The 17,975-nt window shown below is 47.5% G+C and overlaps 1 protein-coding gene across 4 annotated transcripts in view; it reads right to left on the bottom strand.

Annotated features, from left to right (window-relative positions):
- Window positions 1–405: 405 nt before the first annotated feature.
- The window catches only part of LOC110492084 (membrane-associated guanylate kinase, WW and PDZ domain-containing protein 3), a 195,424-nt gene continuing 177,854 nt past the window's right edge, over window positions 406–17,975 (bottom strand). For 3 of the 4 annotated variants that reach the window (XM_036947015.2, XM_036947016.2, XM_090202974.1), the window contains 15 exons: window positions 16,096–16,293; window positions 14,394–14,668; window positions 14,033–14,191; window positions 13,603–13,768; window positions 10,766–10,797; window positions 9,710–9,914; window positions 9,417–9,511; window positions 8,989–9,181; window positions 8,033–8,227; window positions 7,520–7,705; window positions 7,169–7,265; window positions 6,236–6,311; window positions 5,892–6,029; window positions 5,448–5,586; window positions 406–3,710 (listed from right to left, as the gene is read on the bottom strand). In XM_036947015.2, the coding sequence (XP_036802910.2) occupies window positions 2,656–3,710; window positions 5,448–5,586; window positions 5,892–6,029; window positions 6,236–6,311; window positions 7,169–7,265; window positions 7,520–7,705; window positions 8,033–8,227; window positions 8,989–9,181; window positions 9,417–9,511; window positions 9,710–9,914; window positions 10,766–10,797; window positions 13,603–13,768; window positions 14,033–14,191; window positions 14,394–14,668; window positions 16,096–16,293 (3,209 nt within the window). In that variant the 3' untranslated portion in view covers window positions 406–2,655. Of the gene's footprint in view, window positions 3,711–4,881; window positions 4,978–5,447; window positions 5,587–5,891; window positions 6,030–6,235; window positions 6,312–7,168; window positions 7,266–7,519; window positions 7,706–8,032; window positions 8,228–8,988; window positions 9,182–9,416; window positions 9,512–9,709; window positions 9,915–10,765; window positions 10,798–13,602; window positions 13,769–14,032; window positions 14,192–14,393; window positions 14,669–16,095; window positions 16,294–17,975 lie in introns of all 4 variants that reach the window. The other variant, XM_036947018.2, reaches the window with a different exon arrangement.

Below are 17,975 nucleotides of genomic sequence, written 5' to 3'. Positions count from 1 at the left end.
GGGCTGTATGGGAGTTGAAGTTCCTTTTTGGGCAATACGTGCGTCTCTGCACGCAATCACTACAGCTGACGTAATGTTTTTTTTATAACCCGAGCGCCTCTGACAGACAGCCTACTGAATGTCTGTCCCGCGCAATGGCGCGCACCGTTCAAAACATTTCAAATGTAATTTGGTAATGAGCTGTCCGTCCTATGCATATCATGTTTTTCTCAAAAAAATGTATTCTATAATATATTCTGCATATTGTACTTGCAAATAAAGCTGCATAGTTATTTTGATACTTTCAAATATTTCAAACCAAATCATTTTACTCAAGTATGAAAATTGGGTACTTTTCCCACCAGTGGTTATTACGGCAGACAGGACAGATTCATTGTACCATTAAATACACTTTACACAAAGGAATATGAGTATGTTTTCAAACTTTATTTATCAGTGCATGAACAGAACGCCAAGACCAGGTTACTTCCTCTCACCATTTTATTTTCTTCTTAATTACTTAAAAAAATAATAGAGCGATTTACATCATTTTTTGGGGAATGAAGGTAAGTATTTATACAGGTGCTGTACAATTTATAAACATTTACAACTACCACATAATGTAGAGACCAGAAGGCTGTTCTGTTGAAGCAATGCAAGGCCACATTATTATATAGACACACGTGACATGAACAATAAGGATGTAAAAGGGAAACTATACATAACTGAAGAGTTCATCAAAATCAGTATACTTTTCTAAGATTTTATCAAGAGATGGCAAAATGTGAATTGAACCACACCACAGGACAAGCATCGCGGACTAATCCGTTTCTCAATAGATTTTCATTTGAAAGCTACTCCATACATTGTGAGTGCATAATTCAATGCCGTACGTAAAATCCCTTGTTTTCCATGGTTGCTAGGAAGAAAAGACTGCTTTGTTTAAACAGACTTTAAGCTGGACACACAAACGTAAAGGTCTTAGTAGATATGTTTCATACATGCTACATCATTTATGCCCTAAAACAGAGTAGGCTATACCATAACAATTGTTTAACATTATGTAGTGGTCGTGAAACTCGGGTTTCAGGGATTCTGACCGTTTCTTTACTTCCTCCAGGAGAGGGCACTATAGTCTAAAGTGTATCAGAATAAACCACGATATGTTTGGTATTACCTGGGTATTACTGTAGTCTTTAGATTGATTGAATATTAACATCTTGGACTGGTGCACAATTCAAAGCACATTTTGATGTGCACGTTAGAATAAGAAAAACTGCTATGTCGCAACAAAAAAAATTGCAAAGGTCTCAACTTTGAACGTCAATCTGTTTATACAGCTAATTTACCCCCACATTTAGATTAGGAAACACCTTGCTAAATAAGACACATGAGATAACGTACAGTCAAAGCTACAGCAATATCTAAAATAAATACCTGTCAGCTTGTAGTATACACATTTTGCCAGAAGACCTTAAATAGCTGCTGACAATAAACAACAACACGGATCAAGGATGGAACAGGCTGTGAATGGATAGAAATAGAATGTATAGGGATCATAGACTGACATACACAATTATCTAGTAGTCCATATGTCATTTACGTGGCTCATCCAACATGGTGGCACAGGTCAATTGATACAGTGATGCAATGTACAATAGAACACAGTAGTCATGAGCAATTTTTGAAGTACTCCCACAGGTGTCTATGTGGCTAAAAAAACACATTTACATTTTTTAGTGGTTATGTCTCTTCTACACATTCTATTTCTATGCTTAGCTCACTACATCCAAATGTAGCATATGAATACGTAGATAGTGTGTGTGTGTGTATATATATATATATATATACACGTATATGTATATATATATATACTTTGTCATAGTTCATCTCAATAAATTACTATGTGCTTCATAATAAACACACGTGTAGCAGTAAGTAAACAATATACCTAACCACAAGTGTATGGTCATCAGATAGATGCATATAAAGCGTTGTCGTAATGATCTAAAATCTACTGCAAAGCTGATAACAGCGATTCAGAGTCTACACAGAGAGCATGACTGGACTGGATATGGACAGACAATCATTGAAAACCCAACCCCCCTTCATCTCCCAGTGACTCGAGGAGTAATCGCCATCACCTCTTTTATACACCCATCAGGGACACAGCAGTGGATCAATCCCACCAGGAACACAAAACGCTGAGTGATTTTGCCTGGATACGAGCCCATCCTTCAAACCTTCATACAGAGTGACAAGCAGCATCCTTCATCAAAGCCTCCTTTCATTACCGACAAAAAGAGTTTCACAGAAAGGATTATACAGGACATGAACCAACTCCCTTCCCAGCATGTCCGAGTCTCTGATTGGCACAAAACAGATTGGATTTCACTGTCCTTCACATCAGACAGGCACCCACTACCACTGCAGAGCCACAAACTGACTGCACTTTGAACATTAAGGCAGCCTGGAAGGTTGGCTGAGGCAAACTGTGAAAATAATCATTGATATGCAATAGGAGGCAATGTGATGATGAGGAGTAACACAGTGATGCAAAATAACCTCAATCCCCTACACTCCTCATTGGTCCATTCTAAATATCATCAATGCAGGTGAGCAGAACTGTAGTCTTGTATGCATCTGTTATGGACGGGTTAGTCTGTCTACAACGCATCAGTTACCCTCCGCATGAGGGTGTATCTTGGCTGAGCTGGGGACCTTCCACGGCCCCGGGGTGATGGTGGCCGGTTTCTTACTGCTAGGGTTCCCGTTATATGTGTGCTCCTGGATAGCAGCACTACTTGTGCTACCCCTGGTATCACTCTGATTCTCCTCCTCAGCCGCCTCTCTGTGCTTGCTCTCTCTTCCCTCTCTCTGACCCCCCTCTCTGCGATGCAGGGTTCCGCCCTCAGAGTCTGGCCGTGCCTTCTCCCTCTGTGTCTGGGAGTGGGATCTATGAGGCGCCGCCCCCCTGTCCTTCCTACGGCTCTCGCTGGTTCCCCAACCTTCGCTCTCCCTCTCCTGTCTGCGAGTGGGGTCCTCCTCCTGATTACTCCTCCTCCTCTCTCCCCCCTGCGTGCCCTCTCCAGAGGCCGGGTTGGAGCTGGGATGCTGCTGCCCTCCAGAACGCCTCTGACCCTCATCCTGGCCCCTTGAGGGCTGCCTAGAGACTCCTGCCTCTGGATCCCTCCTAGGGGTGGTCTTCCTGGGGCTGGAAGAGCGTCCCTCTCTGCCCTCCCGGCGCTCTCTCTGGCCGTGGCTGTGGGCCTTCCTCTCCCTTCTTACGTCTCCCTCTAAAGACTCGTTCTTGTTTTCAACAGTCCCTGCCTGGCTTCGGTCACCTCTGCCTGTCTTCCTGGGGCTCTGGGAGCGCTCTTTGGTATCAGCCCGGGCTTCCGTGGCTCTCTTGGGGCTAGCATGCTTGTTGCTGTGGGACATGGAGTCACTCTTCTTGGGGAGGGTGTTGGGACTGGTGTGTCCCCTGTGGTGGTGAGGCTGCTGCCCTCTGGCCTTGTTGGGCTCCAGCAGCCTGGAGGGGGAGGGGGCAGCAGCAGCGGACATGTCCCAGTCAGAGGGCTCTTCGGGGGCAGTGGTGTTGGCGGACGAGGGCGGGGACAGCTCAGAGGTGGACAGGGAGATGGAGGATGGAGAAGCGGGGGATGACTGCTGGCCGGATGCAGAGAGTCTTGGAAAGCTTGAGGGTGAAATGTTCACTTTCTCCTTCATACCTGGAATAAAGGCATTGAGAGTCATAGTGAATGAGAAATGAAATGGTTTCACCTCTAGCTAACTGAGAGAAAGAAAAAAAACAGATTGCTGTCTTTCCAATCTGCTTCAATATCACAGTTATATTAAAGTCTGGGATGTAATTGTATATTCAATATGTGAAGGTGGTGAAGTATCTTTAAATCTCTTAAAATAAGAGCACATATAACACAATTCATTTCTTTCTCTACTTTCCCAATTATAACCTTTCAAATATGAGCTTTTGAGTCAAATAGACAATATGAATGTGAGATATGTATCAGTGGAGGCCAGTGACATCAAAGGGAGGTAGGTGCAAGGTTTTCTCCATAGTCGCACGGCTGACGTTTCAATTTCCCCCTCGAGCTGATAAGAGTAGCACCGGCGTGATTGAGAGAGCAAAGATGTAGCGGAGAACCAGCAAGTGAGATGGACTTATTGGAGCTGAAATGGGGTTTTCCATTTCTATGAGGAACAACTCATAGAAATCCATTCTTATTCATCTCAGGACAGGAAAGAGTTGATACCGGTGAACGCACACACACGTTCTTAACATTTGCCCTCCTTCCCATTGATCAACATCTAGTTAACGACTTTCTCCTGGTCTCAATCATTGTGATGTCGTGTGCGTTCAGTGGCGTCAGTGTTTGGGTTCTGTAATAACCTTAAAACAACCTCGGGGGGCTCTAGAGCCACGTCGTACTCCAGCGTGGGTCTCGGGCCCCAATTCAATCAATTGCAGATAAAGAAAAACTGCAGTTTCACTCAGAATGCTAACTCTATTTTAAGGCCATGATTGGTTTTGTCCTTGAGAAAAATAACTCTGTCTTTTCATGGTAAACACCTCTAGTACCGCATTAACATTCAGAGGGAACCTGTACTGTAGTGCAATTTCCTTTATCTATGATTGATTGAATTGAGACCTTAGTTAGTAAACTTGTTTCCCAGGAGCCACTGCCTCCGTTCAGACCACCTCCTGCAGGTCACAGTTAGAGAAGCTCTCATCCTACGAGATCTTGTCTAGGGCATAAGGCTGTTATGAGAGGAGCCATCCAGTTCTGATTGAGGGGGCAAGGAGGAGAGATAGACAGAAGCTCATTTTAAAAGGAGAGAACAGAGGCAAAGAGGAGGAGAGAGGAGAACGAGGTGGTTTACCAAGGTTATTAGGGACAGACCAAGAAAAGCAGTGAGGCCACTAGTGATGCTCTGGTTTCATGTAGAAGCACAGGGTGGAGGAAGAAGAGTTCACACCTACAGGGAGGAAGAAGAGAGAGAGAGAGAGACAGAGAACAGTGCCAGGACAGCCAGACAGAGAGGTAGAGCCAGATAGATAGAGCGATATAAAGCGAGAGAGAGAGCGAGAGAGAGAGAGAGAGAGAGAAAGGTAAAGAGAGACGCCTGCAACAGCCTTCACATGCAAAAAAAGGGAGGTACTGTAAAACCTGGGTTATAATGTGTGTGTGTTTTGGAAGGAGTTGTAAGTGTTTGAGCAGTGTTGAGACCCTACAAGTAGAATAAATAGTATTCTAGAAATACAATACTAGAACGCACATGGTTAGTCCATGGTCAGTCTTCTATACGTATGTGTATCTTAAGCAGCAGCAAGTGTCTGAGGAGGCTGTGTGTCGAGTTTGGATTCTAATTCTCTGGTTGAGAACATGGTCACTCTTCCGTGTGTGTTTGAGTAGAGTATTCGTCCTATCGAGTCCGAGGTCACTCACTGGGGTCGGGGACCCGGCCCAGGCCAGGTCTGAGGAGCAGCAGGACCTTAGTGCCCCCAGCCTGGATCAGCTCGATGGCCCGGGTGTGTGTGATGCCTTGGGTGGGCTCGCCATTGATCTCCACGATCTGATCTCCAACCTGTGGTAACAACACACACACACACACACACACACACACACGACATCCCACAGGGATGGGTTAGGGGAGTGTTCAGCCGGGGTAGGTCGCCATTGTAAAATAATAATTAGTTCTTAACTGACTTGCCTAGTTAAATAAAGGTGCAATTAAAAAACATGACAGTAGAAACGGGTTAAACGAGTTAAAACTGGTTCTCGCTCACAGACGCCTTTCATCACACATGTAGTTTTGTACCCATTCTCATAGAACGAACAGAAGAAGCCCCCATTTATGAGAGCAAGTATTAACGCCCTGGGTTGACTCACGTGAATCCTGCCGTCTTTCAGCGCAGGGCCCTCCTCCGCCAGTCTCAGTATGAACAGGCCCATGTTGTACTCCTTCCCTCCCCGCAGACTGAAGCCAAACCCCCGCTGGCCTCGCTCCAGCTCCACGTGGAAACAGCCCTGATCCAGAGAAAATATACATCTCTACCACGTTCAATTCAGTTATTCAGCTAACGTTTAGCTATAATGTCATGATTATGTTGTAATAGATGTGTGATTGCAAGCTTGATGATATTCGGGTACCCAATGTAAAAAAAAACACAAACGCAGCAATAAACAACACACGGAAAGACACAGGGTTTGACCGTTTATCGCCATAGCCTCACCTGCTTGGGGCCCGAGGTGATGAGTTGTCCCAGCTCGCTGGGTGGGACGGACTTCAACTCCAGAGGGTCTTCATTCCTAAACAGTCACAGACAAAACATCACAGTGTCAGTGTTCTCTGCATCTACAGTACCGGACAGGTTTCATCCTTCACAGGGTTCTGAGTGTCTCTTTCCTTCAGTGTGATTGTACAGCAGTGGGGTAAATTGTACACGCTGCAATTCTGCTGAAGAGACCAGCTGCTTGTTCTGTAAACTAAAGTAGCTGGCGCTTGCAGAGCTCATGACAATCAATTGTGGGAGCTGAGCGTCAGTGATATTAAAGAGTCCTTCTTAAAAATGTGTGCTTTCCCAGACTGCCTCTGTCTAACGGGGAGAGTTTACATACTTAAGAGTGCCGAGTCAACAGCCTCCCTCTCTTGCTCCCCTTACTTCCAGAGACCTGCCTGACCCTAGCCATGTGTTAGAGATTACCGAGAAGGAGGAAGGGTTTGACTTGATTAGAGAAGAGAAAAGGGAAATGAGGAGAGATCCAGGGTGAAACCACACAGTGAGCAGAGAGAGAGAGAGAGAGAGAGAGAGAGAGAGAGAGAGAGAGAGAGAGAGAGAGAGAGAGAGAGAGAGAGAGAGAGAGAGAGAGAGAGAGAGAGAGAGAGAGAGAGAGAGAGAGAGAGAGAGAGAGAGAGAGAGAGAGAGAGAGAGAGAGAGAGAGAGAGAGAGAGAGAGAGAGAGAGAGAGAGAGTTAGGGGAGGAGAGGGGAATTATCGGTCTGTAGTAATGGATTAAGTCTGACAGGTAATCTGGTTTAAACAGGAAGATAGATCAAAGAGAGAGTGCAGGAAAACCACCCTCTGTTAATCCTTCTCTTTCCTCCTTTCCTCTTCAGGATGGGCCATGTAGCGGTGTGTGTGTGTGTGTGTGTGTCCACTCCTGTACCTGTCAGTGTGGCTGGCAGGCTGCTGGCCCACAGCTCTGTGCTGTGTTGCAGGGCTCTGCTTGGCTGAGCTGGTTTCAGATGCAGGACCACTATTCTCTAAAAGAACACATAGAAGACTTTCAGTATGGAATGTCATGCACACTAGCACTTCATCTTCACCAGTCATCTCAACTCCGTACCATTCCTCTTTCCCTTCGAACAATATCAAAATAACAAAACAAAAAACGGGTAATGCGAGACTAACAAACTTCGTAGCTCTACAGTAAACATAAACAAAAAAAAGACTACAGACTCCCATTTCAAGTAGGACTCGATATCCCTGAGTTCCGCGTGTCTGTGGAAGTTCTTACCATCCTCCGGCACCACAGTGAGGGTGACAGTGTTGCCGGCCTCCTTGATGAGCTGGACAATGTCGTTGTGGGACAGTTCCACGATGGACTGGGAGTTGACAGCTGAGATACGGTCGCCCACCTTCAGCTGACCGTTGCGGTCCGTGGGACTGCCCTCGATGATGCGGCCGATCTTGTGAGGGATAACTAAAGCGAGAGAGAGAGAGAGAACGAGATGACAGGACCATTTAGCTCAGCCCTGTCAGGTACAGTGCAGATGGTGCTTGTGAGGCAGTAATTGTTTTTCAATGTACTACCAGCCGTACTGCAGCACAGCTTGCGGGACGCCACAGAATTCTATGGCGCGTTATTTAAGTGTCAGCCATTGTTGCCAGAATGACGCAATTTACCACAATCTGCCACCATCTACCACAAACCGCCGCGGCGTAAGCTCCAAACTTTGAAAGGAAGAACCCCTGTAATCAGACTAGCCGAGCTGAACGGTCTATGATAGGGATTCTCCCTCTCTCTTACCTCCGGGAGGCGGCTTGTTCTTGGAGGTCAGGATTACGAAGCCGAAGCCTTCGTTGTCTTTGCGTTGCAGGGTGACGTTGTAGCACTCTGGGTGTTGGGGGGAGCTGGCCGTAGGGACCTCGATGCGGAGCAGCTTGGGAGAGCCGTTAACCAGGGCTGGAGCCACCTTCTGCTGACCACCACCAACGTCCTCCTCTGATCACGCACACACACACGCGCGCACACACACACGCGCGCACACACACACGCGCGCACACACACACACACACACGCGCGCGCACACACACGCGCGCACACACGCGCACACACACGCACACACACGCGCGCACACACACGGATGGGTTCATTTGGGGAAGATTACCATTTACATTTGAATCACCTAATTTTGACATTGTTGATGGTCTCTCTCAGCCATTCATATGAAAGCTCAAAGACAATAAGTGGTTTTATAATGCTCAGTTTATGCCACCACATTATCCCTTTAGGCTGATCCAATGCCGTTCCAGTGCTCATTTCAAAATGAACCCCACAATTACTGTACTGAAAGAGTCTGATGTGTGTACGGCATATCTGAACTGAACACAGAATAGGAAATCAATATTTGGAGTGAAAATCTTTGTCAAGTCTGGATATCAACCGCAACGCGTCTATGATTGATGCTTCATTCTTCCAGTTCAACCACGTCTGTCATTACAATACATAAAATCCAAAAGCAATTTCAAAAGTGTTCTCTCTTGTCATTGAAGCTTATTTGTGTGTGTAAACAAAGCTGCGTACAGCAGGGGCTCCAGTCTGTCCATCCGTCAAGATATAACAGACCAGAACAGAACTCGTCTTGTTTCCCTGTTTGTTATGTAAATCATCTCCCACGACTGGATCTGACATCTACAGCACTTCTCACAGCGATCATCACTTTTAAAAGAGTTGCATAAACACACACATGCACACACACACACCTGTGTGAGCGAGTTTCCTGCGGACTGTAAGCAGGACTTGTCCGTTGCGGGCAGCGTTGGTCATCAGCTCCAGCACCTGCTTGTGAGATCTGCCCTTTACTGGCACCCCGTCGATACACATGAGCTCATCACCTGCCCGCAGACGCCCGTCCTTCTCTGCCGCTCCCAGGGGTACGATGGCACCAATGTACACCTGAAGCCAGGGAACAAAGGAGGGCATGATGACATTTATCTAAGCCACAAACACAGGGGCATAACTTTAACCAGATTTAGAGCCAGTTTCCCAGATCCAGATTAAGCATACTCGTGGTCATTGGAGGTAACCCATTTAAACCACAAGGCTTAGTCTGGGTCCGGCTAAACAGCCCACAGTGTGCCCGGAGTCTTCATGCTGGCCGAACCGGCAGTCTCTCTGGGAGGGTACTTACGGGCTGATCTGGCCCCTCTCCTCCTAAAACGCGGAAACCAAAGCCCGACTCCTGGTTCCTCTTGATGAACACATCTAGGTCCTTGGTGTTGGGGGCTGGACGGGGAAAATGAGGGAAAGGAAGAGGACACATTGAATTCACCGCTGCTATAGAGGAACAGGCAAAGACCGAACACCTTCTATGTTCAGTACTCATGAGAACAGTGAGGGTTAAGAAGAGCGATGTGTGAGACTGGCACCCCGTCGATACACATGGGCTGTCGCGTAAGGAAATGGTATGTACTGTATACTCACGCTTGCTGTCCAGCAGGGCCTTGGACTTGAGGTAGAGTTGTGAGGGGTCGGGTTTGGGGGAGGCTGAGCGCATGGTGTTGGGGGGGAAGGGAAGGGGCTGGGGGGCCGGGGTCAAGGCTGGGTCTGCGGGGCTGAGGGTCTCGGTGCTGGTGGACATCTCCTTCTCCTGCCTCTCCTGCCTCTGCTGCGACATGGGAGCAGTGCACTGCAACACAACAAACCAGACGATTCAATTAAACTCTACATCACCTTTTTTAAAAATGGCCCGTATAGCATCATCTACAACTCAAGGCACGTCGGGGTAATAGTGCTGGATTTAGCAAGACAGGACATGTTCTTCTGTACTCTCAAACTACTCTTAGACGTTTTCCACTAGTGTCTGCAGTGCCGGCCTTTGTTAACACAGTCCCTCATAAAAGCTGTAGGGAAAAAAACTTCCACTGAGCCGGATTCTTCCATTTGGATGTATTATATCTCAATACAATTCTCTGTTGTTGACCCAGTAGACACGTATACTCTGTTGTAAAAGGCGGCACATCAGAACTGTTGAACATGGATTTACAGCTTAAAAACACTGTTACACAGTATAGCTACTACCAGCCAGGATGTTAAATAACTGTTTGCCAGGAGCACATTCACCCATCCGAGTCAGCCGGCTGCCTCCAAAAATAATACCAGCGAGCGTGTGGCTCGCGAACAGCTCCCTGAATAATGTACGGATCTCTACAGCAGACTGCTGTTGGTGGGGAATGAAACTAAGACAAAGTTATATCAGGGCTTGTTTTAATAATTCATCTGGGGTTTAAAAGCCCTGTGTTTCCATTTATGTTCCCAGACCCGCTCTACACTCTCTAGGTGAGTCCCAAATGGTACTATTCCCTACATGGTGCACTACTTTGACCAGAGCCCTATGGACCCTGGTCAAAGTAGCACACTACATAGGGAATAGGGCGCCATTTGGGACACACATCTCTGATTAGAATCCCCCGTAGAGGCCACGGGGAGAGTCTCTGGAAGAGAGGAGAAGGGTAATTAAAAGCATTTATTTGAACTTACAGGTTTTAGAGACTTCACAGGAGATGTCTGACCTGGGGAGAGAGAGGGAGAGAGAAAAACAACGTTATTAGACAGAAAGATGACTCAATACAGTATAATACCAATGTATTACGGAGGACAGGTTGTGCCTTAGAGGGATGACTGGGTTAATGTGCTGGATGTGTGAAGTATAATAATCTCTCTCTACTTCTCTCTACTCTATTCCTCCTGCTCTGCTGTGGACACATCCTCTTTCATCTGCTTTAGTGCAGTGGTTCCCAAACGGTGGGGCACGCCCTCTAAGGGGGGGGGGGGGCGAGAGGGATCGGCAGGGCCGGACGGCGCAGGGGTCAGTCCGGCTTTCAAGTTGTAATAGCACAAGGTGCCATTTTCGAAATCGGGTAGTGCATCCTCAGTTTTCCTATTTTCCATCATTGTATATATTTATTTCTATATTTATAACTGGGCAGAAATGTCCAGATCAACTAGCCCATGTCAGCTGACATTTTTTAGCTAGGTTTCTTTTTTGGGAGTAATGTTCGAGTCACTGAAATATCACATGAACACACATGGCAAAATGTATAGAATAGCAGGAAATAAACTTGACATGTTCTCTCCTCCAACAAGTTGGGGTGTGAACAGATTGTGTCATCTGTAGTGTTTGTGGCCATAGAAATAGACGTGGCGCGCGTGGGCACAGGATGTTCCCCAATGCTGGAAGGGGAGGGGCCATGACCGTAGCCCCATACATCCTCTCTCCCTGCTCTCCTCTCTGATACTAAAGCCAGGGAGATCATGGTTCAACTTAACCAGCTGGTGGCACTATTCTCAAACATCAGCATGGGAAGGATCTCTGATCTCAGCAGAGAAACAGACCGAGGGAAGAGGGATGAGAGAAGAGATATGACATTGTGCCTCGCCGTGGGTTAACCTTGTAATGTATTGTCCACACCTGCCACCACAAGTCAGACAGTCTATTCAGATAAGGGCTCAGCAGTTCACCCTCATTAAGAGAAGCACAGTCACCATGAAGGGATGACCCAGGGGTGTATATCTAGCTGTATGACACACAGCTAGTCACCACCTTTCATTGACCATGGGGAATGGTGACATTGATATTACTAGTACCACATAGGGCAAGCCCCAATACTGCACAGCGGAAGGACCCTGGAGGCTTCTGAGTGTGTAGTGTGGTCAGCCGAGGAGACAAGTTCTTGTTCCCCCTCTCTGTGTCAGTGGTGGAGAGCTGATGTTACCCCCTGAGCATAGACCCAGGTTCTACACCTCAGCCCCTAGGTGATCTCAGAGGGAACTCTACAGTTAAACACCCGTCCTGATAACCCTGCCAGGCCAGGCAGTGGTCGGTCTCCTGCCAGGCCAGGCAGTGGTCGGTCTCCTGCCAGGCCAGGCTGTGGTCGGTCTCCTGCCAGGCCAGGCAGTGGTCGGTCTCCTGCCAGGCCAGGCAGTGGTCGGTCTCCTGCCAGGCCAGGCTGTGGTCGGTCTCCTGCCAGGCCAGGCAGTGGTCGGTTTCCTGCCAGGCCAGGCAGTGGTCGGTCTCCTGCCAGGCCAGGCAGTGGTCGGTCTCCTGCCAGGCCAGGCAGTGGTCGGTCTCCTGCCAGGCCAGGCAGTGGTCGGTCTCCTGCCAGGCCAGGCTGTGGTCGGTCTCCTGCCAGGCCAGGCTGTGGTCGGTCTCCTGCCAGGCCAGGCAGTGGTCGGTCTCCTGCCAGGCCAGGCAGTGGTCGGTCTCCTGCCAGGCCAGGCTGTGGTCGGTCTCCTGCCAGGCCAGGCTGTGGTCGGTCTCCTGCCAGGCCAGGCAGTGGTCGGTTTCCTGCCAGGCCAGGCTGTGGTCGGTCTCCTGCCAGGCCAGGCTGTGGTCGGTCTCCTGCCAGGCCAGGCTGTGGTTGGTCTCCTGCCAGGCCAGGCTGTGGTCGGTCTCCTACCGGACCAGGCTGTGGTCTCCTGCTAGCCCCTCCATCAGTCGCCCCACATCCTTCCCTGGAGCAGTCAACAGCACAACCTGAATCTGCTCCCTCCCCCAGGCCTCCTCACAACAAACAAACTCTCTGGCTGAAAATACTGCATCTTGACTCCTTCAGAGCACTGGAGCACACGTCCCCAGGTGAACATGCTGCATCTTGACTCCTTCAGAGCACTGGAGCACGCGTCCCCAGGTGAACATGCTGCATCTTGACTCCTTAGCATTCCTCAGAGTATTGGAGCATATTTCTGTGGGTCAACACAACGTACAGCATCTTGGCTATTGTAGTGCAGGCAAAACGGAAAGAGCTCTTCAGTTTATTCAGTGACAGCATCCTCTTTGAAGTGGTGAGCAGGGCCAATATCACTTTCCGTCGTCCAAAATGTCAGACTGCCTCTGTTAGGCTGTCTGCCACTGAATGCTTATCTAACTATCTGGCCAAACACTAGAGACACTTGAATCTAACTCCCACTAGCATCCACTCCTCCTCACCTTTCTGGTCAAGGTATCATATTCACAGCCCCACTATTACTGCTCTCTGAGCCTGCCTGCTTGTATGCAGAGGTGCAAATGGGAAATAGATAGTGGGATAGACGAGCATGAAATTGCTTTATTAAACGGTGGCTGGCTCTGGGGCTGGCCTCTGGGAGGGCCGGCTGCTGAGGAGCTGAACGGCCATCTAATTGACTTCCGAGAGGAACTTCTATTACTACAGTACGTATTCACAGCCGCACGACCCCGTCACACTAAAAAGTCATGACATCACTAATGTGGCAGTGTACAGTTTAGTCTCGCAGCTCCTCTGAATCCCAGTATGTTGACTGTGATGAAGGCACCACCTCCTATGCATCTCCCCCCACCATCCCCCGCTCTCTCTCACCTCCCCTGAGTACCAGGACGTGGACCTCGCTGCCCACCGGCAGGTCTTTGAGGATGTCCACCACCTGGGCGTGGCTCAGTGTCTGGACGTTCTGACGGTTGATCTCCTTGATAACATCCCCCTTCAGCAGGCCACGGCACCACTGGGCATCCAGGATCATCTTCACCTGAAATGACATTCCAATAGGTTTCGATTGGATTGGATTCGGTTAAGCTATGTCACATTAGATTACCTTACTTATCCTCCGGAAAAAGTACATTCGGTAACTCTTAATGAACTTTTATAAAGTCTTTGCAACAGCTACTGCTACATAAGGCATTATTATAACAATCCGGTATACACGAGGCCAGCTATAGTGAAGTGTTGCCAGAATTCATTTTTCCAGACATAAAACAAAACCGACAACTCGTCACCCAGATATAAATGGTACCTTCTGGCCCAGGGGGCAGTCTGCGATGGCAAAGCCGAACCCTCCCGGCCCCTTCACCAGGGGCACACCCACCAGCTCCGGCTGCAGCAGTGTGGGGTCTGGACCCTCAGGATAGTGGCGCCCCCCGTTGGTCATGGTTGGTACTGCAGTTGCGGTGGTCTGTCAATCAATCAACCCAAATCTATTTATAAAGCCCCTTTTTTTTCTTTTTTTCCCAGAAGTTGTCACAAAGTGCTTTAAGAGAAGCCCAGCCTAGACCCCTAACAGCAATCAAAAACAGAACAGGAAAAATTCCCAAGAAAGAAGAATCCTAGAGAGGAACCCGGGATCAGCAGGATGGCCCATCTTCTTCTGACTGTACCTGTCTAGGAAGGGTGCCATCTGGGCTGGTGACGTAGTGGATGTCCTTGGTGTTGGAAGTGGAAGGTGACGGGCTGGCCTCGGGGGCCAGAGGCAGGGCGGTGGCTACATCCCCTGCGGCATCGTCACTCCCACCGGTGTCCTCAGGCAGGGGGTAGCCCCGACACAGCACCATGTCCACGTACTGGTTGACTGGGACAGACTGAAACAACTGAACCACATCGGCATGGGTCTTCCCCAGGACACACAAGCCGTTGATGTCCACGATCACATCACCTGGTAGAGCGGAAGGAGAGGAGAAATAGGAGGGAAGATGTATCAGCATTGGGTACTGATGGGTACATTCCTAGAGCGCTGTGGTTTAGTCGTGACATAGTGACAAGGTCCAGAGAATAGAGTCAATTAAACCACAAGTCTGTTTGGATCACTTTGGTACAACGTGCCCATTCCAAAGCACATTCAGGTCAAGAGCTGAAACGCAGTTCCTTGGAGTCCGCTCCACAGCTGCTCTGGGGTTGATGAACGAACAAGGAAGTACGGTACAGGATAACTTTATATCATTCCCCTCATCCTCTGTCATCCTAGCCTGGGTTTATTAGCTCAGCTGGTCCCAGACAGATCAATGAAGAGTAGGGGAATGTTCTCATCTCCAACCAACACAAACATCACTGCTGGCTAGCGGGGACTCTCTCTCTCTCTCCTCCCCCCTCCCCCCCCCCCCCCCCGAAGGAGCCACCCGACACAATCAATAGCTGTTGCTAACAAACACATCTAACATTTCGCTGTGTTAAATAAATGAGCTGAACAAACCAAGATGGATCAACAGCCAATCACTGTCAGGGCAAACACGGGTAATTAAGCCCATACTTCACGCACACGCACGCACGCACCCTGAACGGTTCGAGTATGAGTCAGAGTTAAGGAACCCGAGTCAGAAATGAGATGGGACCGTTTCAGAGACCCAATGTCCAGATCAAATTACTCTCCATGCTCATTAAAATGGCACCACTCTGGCATCAATTACTGCCAGCGGCACACTTAGCCTGGACGGTTCAGCGACAGAGAAACGGACGCGGATTGGAGAGCATCTTATTGCTGTATTATTAAGGAATCAAAATGTACATTTGGTCATCTAATCATTCTCGAGGACAGCGAGGGGTAACGACGTATGGGAGCATTTGTTCCCTTGCGGTTGTACATTTAGAACGCTGGGCAATAGCATCGTTATGGTTGTGACACAATACGGCGTACAGCGCTCCAACGCGTTATCGCAGGCAATAAACAACTCATTATAACTGCCACGCATCTGATGACACGGTCTATAGAAAGAATATTCTCCTCAAGCATCCAATGAGCCACTGGCAGGTGTATATCACTAGTAGTAATGGTTGTTGACAGCATGGACTATATTCTGTACGTCACAACCTGATCCAAGATACATGACCACACTTCTAGATAAGCTCGTAAGAACCATAGGTACGCAAAGAAGCACAGCCAAGGGACCTATGAAATCTGAAATATATGGCTCCTCTTCAAATCAGGGCGCTCGCCATAACATGAACTGTTACTGACGTGGAGTTTTACTGTCAAGAGGCAGGGTGTGAACCCTGTACAGTCCATGAAGATTAACCTTGCTGATGTGTGTGTGTGTGTGTGTGTGTGTAAGAGTCTGTATGTGTTCACACGCACGTTCCTACACTCACCGGAGGCCATCTTGTTGTCGTACGCGGCAGGGCCGTCTCGGAGCACGTTCTTCACCTGGAGGAACTCGTCATGGCGGTCGCCCCCGATGATGGTGAAGCCAAACCCCTGGGCGCTCTTCCTTAGAGCTGTCCTCAGGACGGAGCCCTGAAGGTGGGCTGGGTCCCGCACAAAACCCCTCACACCCACAACAGGCTCATCTGATGGAGAGATAGAGAGAGAGAGAGAGAGAGAAGGAGAAAGAGAAAAAACACTTAAGAGAAAGATTACTCAATACAAGAAAAGCACAGAGAGAGAGAGAGAGCGAAAGAGAGAATGGGAGATGCAAATTGTAGGAGGAAATACTATATCAGCAATTTAACGATAATTATTATGACTAAATCAGCTAATTGCTCTCAAATCCTATTGACCGATTGAAGTATTTTACTTGACAAATTAGTGACTATTAATTCCTTGTTTGTTTGTGGCATTATCATCACAAGGCCTGTCAGTGTTGTTCAGCTGCATTGATCTGACAGAGAAACCACGCTAGGCTAGCGCTAATCCACGATGACAGATGACAGTGACACATCTATGCCGCTACGCTTATTTTAGTCTAATATATCCGCATGGGACAACTGTATGTGTGTGTGTGTGTGTGTGTGTGTGGCAGACAGACACAGACGCGTGCTCACAGGCTGTTAGCCATCTGTCCCCTGCATCGTGTAGGCTATCGCCACGGTGACAAGACATCTGACAGCTGCACGTCACTCAGATGGTCACTAATTCGACCAACACTCAAATCACATATCAACAGTGTATGGAGGTGTATAATCAAATACAACATTATAATTAACTCATCATGGCTCTGCCACAAAATTAGAAGAGACAATTGCTTTAAAAAATATATATTTTATGATTAGTTTGTCAGCCACCCATTAAAAAAAATCATTGCAGGCTTAAATAGATTAGTATGAATCTGAAAAGGTTTGACAGCAATAGCCAAATAAAATCCAAGTCAGCTGGGAACAGGTTTTTGATGTCCCACTACCTTGGCATCGGGTCTATGAACTGACATATAAAACAACTATTGACACATAAATCCATTAATTTCAATTGAAACTATTATATAAAATACTTGCTTCAGAAAGAATGCTCAATATACAGGGCATTGAACAGTCAGCAGATTCTGCCACGAGGAAAGAATAAATCAATAGAACACATTTTCTGGTACTGTCCATCGGTGGCTGTCTTTTGGAGTCAGGTCCAGGAATGGTTGTTATGTCATAATATCAGGGTTCAGATGGACCTGCAAAATGTATTGTTAGGGGGATCTGAATAAACCATGATCAGTCAATGGGAAATATCATTATACTCTTGGGTAAAGTATTTACTATTAGGGCAATATCGATAAAAATGTCACAAATAGGAAGGTTCAGGACCCTCGTACGACATCATAGTAAAATGGAGGGATGTTCTACAAAAAGAAATAGCAAAATGGCATACTGGGAAAGATGGGTTCATCTGTGGAGATCGGTGGGTTGGAGTTCAAATCAGAATGAGTGGTGGATTGTCTGCTGTGGGTGAAAATCCAGCACTTGGAGAAAAATATAAATAATTATACAAATATTCCTAATTAACTACAAGTAAATAGCTGTAAGTAGCTGTAGAAGTATTGTTGTCCGTTAGTTTACTCCGATCAGGGTAGGGATGGTAGGGGGAAGAAAAGTATAGAGACATTTTTACAATAAATGTATATAAAAGGGGGATTACAAATGGTGCAAACAATTAAATTGATAGAACCTACAATCTACACTATATATACAAAAGTATGGGGACACCGCTTCAAATTAGTCGATTGGGCTATTAAAGCCACACACGTTGCTTGACAGGTGTATAAGAT

The sequence above is a fragment of the Oncorhynchus mykiss genome, chromosome 16 (genome assembly GCF_057628025.1).
Source record: "Oncorhynchus mykiss isolate SJ-2025 chromosome 16, ASM5762802v1, whole genome shotgun sequence".
Lineage (NCBI taxonomy): Eukaryota > Metazoa > Chordata > Actinopteri > Salmoniformes > Salmonidae > Oncorhynchus > Oncorhynchus mykiss.
This window is presented reverse-complemented; position numbering and strand designations above follow the sequence as displayed.